The 11,832-nt window shown below is 41.5% G+C and overlaps 1 protein-coding gene across 1 annotated transcript in view; it reads left to right on the top strand.

Annotated features, from left to right (window-relative positions):
- Positions 1-2,050: 2,050 nt before the first annotated feature.
- bahcc1b (BAH domain and coiled-coil containing 1b) overlaps positions 2,051-11,832 on the top strand; it is a 61,604-nt gene continuing 51,822 nt past the window's right edge. Inside the window, 2 exon segments of the mRNA XM_079658818.1 lie at positions 2,051-2,206; positions 5,623-5,959. Of these exon segments, the coding sequence (XP_079514944.1) occupies positions 5,788-5,959 (172 nt within the window). The 5' untranslated portion in view covers positions 2,051-2,206; positions 5,623-5,787.

The raw sequence follows: 11,832 nt of genomic DNA, 5'->3' as shown, positions 1-11,832 counted from the left end.
ATTATCCCCTTTTTCTATAAAATATATGTTATTTTTAATATTGCTTGATGGCAGAATCCTTCATGTATGTGGATGGATAACGTGAGCTGATACAGAACCAATGCATGTTCATTGAGTCAGACAATGTGCCTGGCTTTATGGACGAAGCAGAGAATTATAATGGATGAATCCTCCTTTAGATTCACTCCCAGTGGACACATTTTCTATATCAAACTTACACTTAACTGTACGCCTGTCAATTAAACCTCTGTCTTATCTTAATGTGGGCTGTGTGCAACAAAAAAAAGCCTTTCATTGCCAGCCTATACATGTTCAATAAATCACACAGTCTACAAATAAGGATTTATTTAGCAAAACACATGCAGTTGGGCGAGAGGAAAAAAGGGGAATTTTCCCTAAAGGAGCATCAATAAAACCATCACATCATCGCAGCAAAATAACGATGCAGCATTTGAACCGAGCTGCAGTGGGATCACACGGAATAGACTAGATGCTGTTTGCTCTCCACCAGTGATCAGAAAGTGCAGGCGGCACCGCACGGCTCTGGTTCCTCCGCTCTCTCCGCACACTGAGCTGAGCTGAGCCGAGATGTGCCGCCTGTCTCCCCGCATTTGCTGTGCATGCAGTGCGCCGAGGGCTGCAAATCAAACGCCCGCCGTTTCGCTCCGCGGCTCCGGAGGCTTCCTCATTGGCTCCGCGCTGCAGCCAATGGCAGCGTGTGTTTACCGTCGAGGGGTGGTGGTGGGGAGGGGGTGTGTGTGTAGGAAAGGGTGTGTGTGTAGGAAAGGCTGAGGTGGGGGCAGTGGTGGAAGAAGTATTCAGATGCTTTTATTTGAGTAAAAGTACCAAGATTCAAAGGCTTTATTGTCATTTCCACATTGAAAAACGTAAGGCTCCTCCAATGCAACATAAATATATGTTAGACATAAAACATATTTTAAAAACAATAAAAATAGTACAAGATGAAATAGAGAATCAAATAAAAATAGTGCAGGATTATGTTGCAAGACCAATCTGCAAGTAATGCAGAGGAAGTAAACTATGACATGTAAAAATAATATAGTAAGCTAATGTTGCACATCATGTTGTAGTGACAAGTTAATGCCTTATTTACGGTTACATTATTTACAATGACATTATGGGCAAAATACTTCATTACAAGTAAAAGTCCTGCATTCAAATCTTACTTGAGTAAAAGTATAGCGTATTATCAGCAACATGTAGTGAAATATAAAAAGCAAACATCGTGCCTTTATGTGTGTATATGATTATATGTATATTACATTTACATAATATTGGTGCATCAATAGTGTTTTACTAAAGGGGGCTTATTGCAAACTAATTAAATATGTAAAATAAATGTAGTGGAGTAAAAATTACATTATTTCCCTTTTTTAATATAGTTGATTGAATGTAGAACAAACTGGAGGTATTCATCTTAAGTAACTCAAAAGTGTACTTAAGTACAGCACTTAAGTAAATGTACTTAGTTACTTTACACCATAGATTTGGAATGAAAGACTTTCAATTGTAACAGAATATTTAAAAAATGTTATTGCTATTTTTACTTTAGTGCTGTTAAGTAACTATTAACTTCAAAATGTAAAATACATGTAGTGAAAATTGCATTATTTACTTTTTTTAAATGTAGTGGAGTAAAAGTATAAAGTAGAATAACATGGACATACACAAGTAGCATACTACTTTTACTTTTGCAAAAAACCTGAGAATGTAGCACCTCTGCTTTTTCCTGAAGTCAGATTTTGAGCATAACATTTTAATCTAAAATTATAAAGTAGAATAAAATGGAAATACTCAAGTAAGTAAACTCAGAACTGTCCTTAAGTACAATACTGTAGTAAATACTTAGTTACTCCCCACCTCTGGACGGGAGGAGGGTGGAGGGGGCGCCTCACGGGCACGCTTTCACATTGTCGTTCTCAAACCAATAGGCCCGCGCTCTCACCCCTCCCCATCCTCCTCCCCCCCCTCCTGTCTGAGTCTCGGGCTGCATACACGAGCCTCGCTTCACTACAAGCCTGAACTTCTACGATGCGTCTCTCCCATACCTCCACACAGTCTGCACAGAGGATGTAATCAATCCCACATGTTTCATCTCTGCGACTCGGGGATTTTCACTTTGAATATTTTTATACTTTTTCTTTCATTTTTAATATAACCGACTCGCCTTGGATATAACTTACCAGTAAGTGAGGAACATTATTGTACAGCTCAGTGTTTTATATAATCTTTAGTGATTGTGCTGCTGGATGTACATTTTGGTTCTCGTGTGTGAGAGGATTATCTAAAAACTCCCAGTTTTATTTAAATTGATTTTTACTCCATTATTATTCACTGTCATACCTTTGGAGAAATGCAAGCTGGTATGACTGCCATCAGAATAATCTAAAGACATCCTTCAGCCAGTGTGTTTGCAGTAAAGCAACACATCTTGTGATTTTACAGTATTACAGTAAATACAGTATTATGAAGGATTTATTTTCGGATTCTGTGCAGTGTGTCAGTTTCTGATTTGACCTCTTCACAGCCGAATTACTCTTGTGTTTCCGATTCATTCAGAGGACTATTCAACACCACTCGCTTTACATTAAACCTCCTCATGTTTTTTGTTTTAAAGATGCTAAATTGTAGATTATTCTTTGTTAGTTTCTTATTTTCTGGGCAGGAAGCAGACGGGGCAGTTTTATTGCAAGCTGCAGCCCTTCCTCCCCCGGCATGGAGGCAGCAGACGCCGGGCTGTCCTCGCCTCGGCCGGGCTTGTCTCTCCTGTTTAGCCGGCCTCTGAACATCCGGATTTACTGTCTCACTTATTCCCTGTGACTTTACTTTATTGCAAAATTGTTGAAGGCAATGACTTGTCCTCTGAACCAGTGCCACTTCAAAAATAAAAGCCCCCTTTTTTTTACCTGTCATCTTTTGTCCAAAGGTCCACGCGTTTATGATTTCGCTCTAAATTGTACAAAACACGAATTTTTGCTTTGAAAACAACGCGATATCTGAAATATACAATTGTTTGCAAAATTACTGGCGTTGGTGTTGAGTTCATGTGATGTCATTTTGGCGAGTATTGGTCACTTTTGTGGAGAGGATTTTTTTCGTCTGGCGATAGTTTGACCCTTTGAGGGGCAGCAGTGCTGGTGGGTGTGTGTGCGTGTTTGGGAAGTGTGTGTGTGTGCGTGTTTCGTTGTGTGTATGGGCTTTGGGGGAGTCTAGGTGAAGTGGAAGGAAGTCTGAATGCCTTCCACACACATACGCTCACACACACTACAGTAGATCCAAATGCCCCCCTACCCCCCAAACTGTTACGCGCGATCTGCTCACGTCGTTTTGTTTGCGTGGCCAGCGATAACACGGGATTTAGATTCGGGTTGTTAAATGTAGCCTGAGTGGCTCTCCGTTGACGTGGAATGTAAACACCGAAGACGTGTGTTTACGGCCTGAAAATTTAAAAATGTATAGACAAATGTCAGCCGAGAGTGGTTTATGATTGATGTCCCGTGGAGAGGGGCCATTGTTTCTCCCAGCCGAGGGGACAGGAGAGAGTCCATTTTGCCTTCCCCCTGTGCGCTTCGCAGTATAGCCTCTCGGTTCTCCCTCATTCCTTCTCTGGCTGTGGTCAAAAATGATAAGGTGGTGCTCACAAACAAAAGGGGAATTACCTTATTTAAATACGTGCATATATCATTTAGAGAAGCATTTAAAAAAGGTGCATGCATTGGGTGTTTTATGCTGAGAGTGTTTGTGCTCAGAGCTGCTGAACTCTGGGGATGTTTCCCTCCTCAAAACACAATTCCTGAAAGTTGGGAGTCCTTCAGCCTGTGGAAGTGTGTGTGTGCGTAAAGGAGACTTGAATGGATTGAAGATTCTAAGGCTTTATTGTCATATGCATGTAGTTATGGCCATGAAAGTCCCCATGCTACTCCAACAATGCAACATCAATATAAAAGACATACACCACATGTTTTAAAGAATAAAAATAGTGCAAGAAGAAACTGATTAGAAATAAAATAGTGCAAGATTAGGTTACAAGTCCAGGTAATGCAGGAGAACTATGTCAAAAAAATTACAATCCGCTGTATGTTGCAGAGAATGTTGCAAGTAAATGTAGAACAAGTTGGGAATCCTTGAGCCTGTGAAAGTGTGTGTGTGTGCGTAAAGGAGACTTGAATATCCGAGCTCCTATATTCCTCTGCACTTCATAAGTCCACCAGAGCATTTGATATTTTCTTTGTTCCTTTATCGTTGATTCCTGGGAGGTGCTATCAGCATCTATGGACGTGCCATGCATTGAGAGGCCTAATAGATGCACTGCTGAGGTGTGTTTTTGGTGAATGCAGGCACTATCTGCGCGTCACGTGGAGCCCTATTTAAGTAAATGACCTGGGCTATAAGGCATACATATAAAGTCGATGATTTCCTAGTCTATTTCACTGTTTACTGCCTCGCTCTTTCGCACTGGAGCATAAAGGTGATGTGATTTGTGTTTGTGATTACACTGTAGCCTGTACTGTATGTGTGCAGCAGAGATGCATGGTGTGTGCCATTGCCAGGAGGCGAGGAGGGGGGGGGGGGGGGGGGGGGGGGGGCAAAGCTGCTGACCCCCGTAGGAATTGACAGAAATAGCTGTTTTATCACCATTTTCATTAATAAGCAACACCACAAATAGGAATCCCACTATAAAAACGCCAAACAATAAAGGGGAAACAAGTTTGTGTAAAAAGATGTCAGATTTAATTTATAAAAGCTATACGTCAAACAACATTGATCCAAAATGTGAGATCTTGTATAAATCCTATTTTTTATAGCCCCTTTTTTTCTTTAAATATCCTCTATAGTGTTAAATTATCACGTTTTATGACAACTGAATGAGCAAAGAAATCAAATTTACATAAACAACAACATCCATTAATCATAGCGGAAACGTGTATGTTTTGTTTCTGGGTTTTTGGCACTATGGGGACTGAGGTTTGGGAATAGATATTAGTCACCATAATTTAAGGTTTTTTTGTGCATGCTTGCCCAGAAGTATTGGTTTTCTTCATATTTTAGTGCAAGAGCCCCCGAGGTCCAGCTTGTTTATGACCAGTGCTTGTTCAGTCTAAAGACTTAACAACTCGTCCTTCATCGAGGCTTTTTTCGTGTGTGAACTCTTATACTGTATATACACCATTTGTTTGTACCTGAGCCAAATCTCCTCCTTCCATTTCCATTCTTTTCGCTGATAAAGAAAAGCCCCCGTGTATGTTATTTGCATCGTGTTTGGTCACAGAATGAGGGGGAAAGGGGGGGGCAGAGCCTTCTATGCTGGGGCCATCGATGAGGTGCAGAGCAAATCCACATACACTCGGTTCAAGCACCTTTCTATCTGCAGGACATACTTTAAGCACCTTCCTGCCCTGGTATAAATCGCCTTTTAAATAACACATAGAGGACAGTGAAGTAAGAATAATTTGGAAACGTTTTAGTAAGATATGAATGCTTTTTGTTTGTCTAAACATGAACAGCGACTGTCTCTCAGCTCAGCCTTTTCTTCAGCTCTACATCCCTGGTTGGCTCATTATTGTCAACGCTTTGACGTGTCTCCTGCTCTCTCTTTTGTAGGACATGACGGGGACTCGGTGTCTACCCTGCAAAGCTAAAACTGCGCTGAATGCGAGGGGAGCCCGAAGTTCATAAAAAGGGATTATTTTGCATCTGGGTTGCCTGAGACCTTCGGTGCCTCCGGATTTTACTTTGGGATTTGGGATTTATCGCTTCTCGCCGGGGATGGAAAGCCGAGATTTCGCTCCTCCGCACCACCTCCTGACGGAGCGGAGCGCGTTGGTTCACAGCGCCGCTTCTCGGATGGCGTCAGGCGGCCACGGCTCGGTGCAGCACCCCGCTCACTTCCAACCCGGGAAATACTACTCATCGCACCTCTCCATGGGTCCGCATTCAGGTCAGTTTTAAACGCGGCTCTTCTGGTATATTTAATGATAAAGTGTGTGTGTAAAGAAAATGCAGTTTCTCTCTTTTGTCTGAAGCATATGTTCTCCATATTACAAACTTGGGAAAGCTTTTTTGGACGAACTCATTTACTGCAATCATAATACCTTTATTAGTCCCACGAATGTATGGTGTTAGCAAAAGTAAAGAGGCAAAAATAATAATTAAGAGGCAGGCATAACATATTAGAGACATCATTTACAAAAGTACCCATCAAGATGGACAACAATAAGTACAGTTAGTGTTTTTAAATAATAAAATCAGTGTAGCAACGAAGACGTATAGCAGCCAGGTAACAGTGTATTGAAAGTAAAGTAAGGAAAGGAACTCGCTCAGCATTTGTGGGAATTTAGAAACGTGCAAAAAATACGCACGAGTTTTTATTTATTTAAATAATTATTAATGACATAGCTGCTTTATATGAAAATACATATAATTCTAGTGTTTCAGACTAACGTAAAAGCAAAACATGAAACACGGTGGGACATCCCATTCTTACAGAAACTTGGCAAATTAGATTAACTTACATTTTACGCTACACCTCCTTTTGTTGTTTCACACTTTAAACCTCTCATGATTTTGAGAAATATCAGGATTATTCGTCTTTATAACACTGCAGGGATTATTAGGCGTTTCCAGTATAGCATAATCTTGTCATAGATTTATATGGTCTCATCAATTAGTAAAGTACTAATCATTGCCATTTTAAGCAATTAATTAGAATTGGGTAATTCCACTGCTTATATTTCCCATTAAACAATAAATTAAACACTATTAGCTGCAATTTCAACGATTCTTCCTTCATGTGAGGCTCCAGGAGCTTGGTGGGGTTTGAGGGGGCACATGCTGGTTTGTACTGGTCACAAACTGGGGGTCGTGTTGGTGGAAGGAGTGGAGCTCTGGCTAATGGAGGTGCGCGTAATACCAGAAAATCCGGTTTCTATATTGAGCTGGGGACGTGACGGGGTGCGAATGGGTTGACAGTGCATGCATTAGATTTAACAAGTAGCTTTGGTATCCTGTCTCAATAGGGGAGGGGGTGGTGGGCGTGTGTGTGTGTGTGTGTGCGTGCGTGCGTGCGTGTGTGTGTGTGTGTGTGTGTGTGTGTGTGTGTGTGCGCGTGTGTGTGTGTGTGTGTGTGTGTGTGTGTGTGTGTGTGTGTGTGTGTGTGTGTGTGCGTGTGTGTGTGTGTGTGTGTGTGTGTGTGTGTGTGTGTGTGTGTGTGTGTGTGTGTGTGTGTGTGTGTGTGTGTGTGTGTGTGTGTGCGAGGAGAGAGAGAAAGAAAGAAAGCCTCTGCTCGGAATCATACAGTGTCTATAAACTGGACTCACTGGATGAATGTAAACGTGGCCGATGAGAAATCCCATTAATTATCATTTGCAAATGCAGCGTCTTCTTTAAATAGACGTGCAGGATCCTCTGTCTGCACTCATTTGCATATTCATTAGTTTTACACAACAGCGAAAAACGTCCAGTAAAATGTTCAAACCAAATGCAAAAGTGTCCACATTTCTGGACTATCTAAACATTTGGGCACACCTGGCACTAAACTGTCATATAGTCCTTTTTATTGTATCTTTTCCATAATCCCACTGTAATATTCAAATCTATATTTATGTGCGTGACCTTTTTAGTACCTTGCCTTGTATTCTTTTATTCCCTCTTAATATGCTTATTGTATGCACCACAGAAAATTCCCTGTAAGTGAGAACTTGGCAATAAACCTCATTCTGACTCTGAAACACATTAAGCTCAGCGCAGTGTTTGCAGAAATATAAACTGAACCAGTTTGACATTTAATGTGCTGCTGCTGGTCTCCACATGTAGAAAAGGCTGATTAATATTATTATTAGCTTGGTTCGTCTTTAGAAATGTCCATACGCTCCAAAAGACTCTTTACTTAAAAGCACATGTGTAATTTCATATGTCCAGTATTTATATGTTTTTTATTTTCTATTATGAAATTACAATATATATAGGACTAATAGCACAATATTTACATTTATTATTTTCCATAATTGAGTAATTTCTCGAATATATCCTAAAATGTAACATACGTAATCGTCTTCAGGTAGAAATGTGTTATTGTAAATGTATTATCCAGAATTACATGTATGTATCATGGAAGGACACACATTATATAATTTACATAATTACAGTCCTAAATGATATTAAAATATAATACACCATAATTCAAAGTGTATAATTTATTTAATATGAATAGAATATTTTGTATATTTCACGAGGCATGCAGCTGCATGTCTCCTTTGAATTCAACTGAAGTGATTTTGCCTGTTTTAAACCTCTTACGGGTTGTTTTAACAAATCTAACTTGCATAACGATTTAAAAAGCTCCGATTTGACTGATATTGCAACCCGCTGACATATATTATGGTCCAATTTAAGGATGATTCTGTGAAAGGGAGAAAAAGCGTACTAATGCAGGGTGATAATGCTATTGAAATATATTCAAGAGGGCCTCTCGCTGGGTCTCAAGGTGCATGACACTGTATTGAGATTCCAGATATCCAGACTCTCCATGCATGTCCCTGATGGGGTTTTGACTGACATGATGGGCATAGAGGATTGTTGTTTTGGGATGGGGGGTTGGGATACGTGTGTGTGTGTTTGCTGGGAGGTTAGGATGGGGGTTACCTTTGTGCTTGCCCCCCTCCTTAGAGATTCAGAAAGCTGTATGCCTGGCCCTAGGCCTCGGCGCAGGGGGTAGATATGATGTGGCCAGGAGGAGAAGGGGGGGGGGGTTTGTTTCAGATCTTTGGAAAGAGACACCATTTTTTTTCAAGACCCAACCGGTACAGTAATTCAAAGTAAAAAATAAAGAAGCTCATTCCCCCCTGTTTCTTCATATCCCGGAAAAACCTGCAATCCATCAATTTGCCGAAGCCTCTTATTTAGATCAGCATGGTGTCTGCTTGAATATGGTCGCGCTTGACAAGGTGATGGAATGACAGACGCATACCAACGCCATAAGATTCAGCCCCCGTTTGATAAAAGCCCACAATGATATTACACAGGCGTTTAGATTACTGATAGCAGCAGTGGGAGAGCCTTTGTCTCTCCTTCCCCTCCCTGTTTCGCTGCCTTGCTTTTATTCCAGTCTCCCTCTCTTTCTTCCCCTTTTCTGTGATGTTAGCCCCTGGGCAGGAGTTGTGCAAGTGTGTGTGTGTGTGTGTGTGTGTGTGTGTGTGTGTGTGTGTGTGTGTGTGTGTGTGTGTGTGTGTGTGTGTGTGTCTGTGTGTGTGTGTGTGCATGTATGTGATTAAGGTTAGGCTTAGCCTGCAGTAGCACAGGTGTGCCATATTATGGAGGGCGTGGCAAAGCTTGTCATTGAACAGGTGTGTTACTTCCCAGACAGCAGACGGTTTTTGTTTACACGAGAGTGTGTGTATGTGTGAGAGAGTGTGTGTGTGTGTGCGTGTGTGTGTATGTGTGTGTGACCTAGTAATACAGACAGAAAGAGCACCCATTCATGTCACATGTGAGCACACATGCACAGCTGTACACACACACATACACACACACACACACACACACACACACACACACACACACACACACACACACACACACACACACGCACACACACACACACACACACACACACACACACACACACACACACACACACACACAGAGCCCTCAAAGGGTTTATATCTTAAGCTGCTTGTGTTTTGTGCTTTGAAAAAGTAATAAACCATAATCAGAATGTTTTGGTTGGACTAGATAACCCCTCGCCGCTTCTTCTTTTCTCCTAATCTTCCTCTTTGACCATTTTCCTCCTTCTTTTCTTCTTCTCTTTTTTCTTCTTGTTCTTCTTGTTCTTGTTCTTCCTCATTCCTTCTTGTGTAGATCTTGTGGCTAAATTCTGCCATTCTTAGCTATAAATGTGTGTAGCTGTGTGTGTGTGTGTGTGTGTGTGTGTGTGTGTGTGTGTGTGTGTGTGTGTGTGTGTGTGTGTGTGTGTGTGTGTGTGTGTGTGTGTGTGTGTGTGTGTGTGTGTGTGTGTGTGTGTGTGTGTGTGTGTGTGTGTGTGTGTGTGTGTGTGTCTTTGACATGCAGCCGCCCGTCCATTCATCATGAGGCTGTCAGTGATGTGTCTCTTCTCTTGGAAGTTTCTCGACTTTGGCTTTGATCGTCACTGGCAGCCGTGATGAGACACGCCCCTTCACCCTCCTACCTGCACACACCTTCACACACAAACAACTTGCATGACGCAGAGAGAAAAGATAATGTGTGTGTGTGAATTTGCGAGCTACTGTGTGTGTGCTTATGCCCTTAGAAACACTGAGGTCTGTATTGCAGATCCAGATGTGTATGTGTAGGGTTTTGATTATGTTAAAGGTCATACACAAGAAAGAAAGAAGGAAATAAAATGGTGAAAAGATACTATGAGCATGTAAATGATAGATGAATGGAGTAGAGGAGGAGGAGGGGGAGAGTAGGGGGAGTTAGGGGGAGTCGAGAGGCTGAATGTTTCCACCTGGTTGGTAATCCAGTCAGATTACCACTGCCTGACGGCTCCCACTGGCCGCCATCCCCGAGTCCTCAGCCTCCGCTGCCTCTCCAGAGTGCGAGAGAGTGAAAGCGAGAGGGAGGGGAGACACTTGCCCGCGTGTGTGTGTGTGTGTGTGTGTGAGAGATGAGTCAGCAGTGGATGAGTCTCACTCAGACAGACCCCTCCCTCACCTCAGAAGCTCTACCCAGGGTACAGGGGGCACATCCCGGGTGCAGCGTGCAAGACGACCCCCTGTGTGCACAGACAGCTGGTGGAGGCTGCAGCCAGACGAGCTGCGATTGGACGCAGAGAGGAAGTGTTAACTGTCAATTCAATTTAACAAGAAAAAACACAAATGCATTAAAAATTAACTAAATTGGCATTTGGGACACAATCGCACCAATGCATACTGGGTTAATGTGGTCCCCATGGGGTGGAGACCTGGTTGTTTTTTACCCTTTTTGTTATTTTACTTAACCTAATACGGTTAAATGTTACTATTAGTTACTGATTGTTCATATTACAATTAAATACCATATACACACTAACTAAATTGGCTTCTAGGACAAAGTTGCACCAATTATGGGTTAATTTAGTCACTATGCGGTGAAAAATGTGGTTGTTTTGGCCCTTTTTGTTAGTACACTTAACCAAATCTTACTATTTGTTAATGATTCTTCACACTAAACTCGTATTCCAGATACGCACTAGGGAATATTTTTAAAGTAAAGCCTGTTTTGTGTAACACTGGGTCAAAATAACCATATTTTATGGAAAATAACACCCACTGCATACAAATTCCCAAAAATAAATGTTTACATATCCACTTTTTTTTATCAACCTCAAAACCGATTTTACACCCACATCAGTGCTGCACTTATCTAAAATTCACATAAAATATGCAGGAAGGCCAAAGAAATCAGTTAAATGAGTCCGACTGTTTGAAATGTGGCGACGCATTAAAGGCATTAAGTCATTAAGTAAAGCCAGTGAAGTCATTAAAGGCATTTCCATTACAAATTTCACTCGTGTGTGTGCATGCTTTGATATTTCAAGCAAACTACGGCACATCATTTAAATATATTCCTGAATGTCTAATCCAATTGACCTCGGAGTGACTGGGACCGAGATTCGGGGCGTCTGAAAGGTCAATGGAGAGTTAAAAAAAAAAGTGAATTCATTAACAGCAACTGTTTTAATGTTGGGCGTGGTACGAAATTATTTAAAGGTGTTGAAAATAAATAACTAAGTCTTATTTCCGCTATGTGTTTGGGAGTGTTTGGGAGCACATTTGCCGCTCAGACAGAAGA

The sequence above is a fragment of the Notothenia rossii genome, assembly GCF_949606895.1.
Source record: "Notothenia rossii genome assembly, chromosome: 11".
NCBI lineage: Eukaryota > Metazoa > Chordata > Actinopteri > Perciformes > Nototheniidae > Notothenia > Notothenia rossii.
Note: the sequence above shows the minus strand (reverse complement) of the source record. Positions and strands in the feature narration are given on the sequence as shown.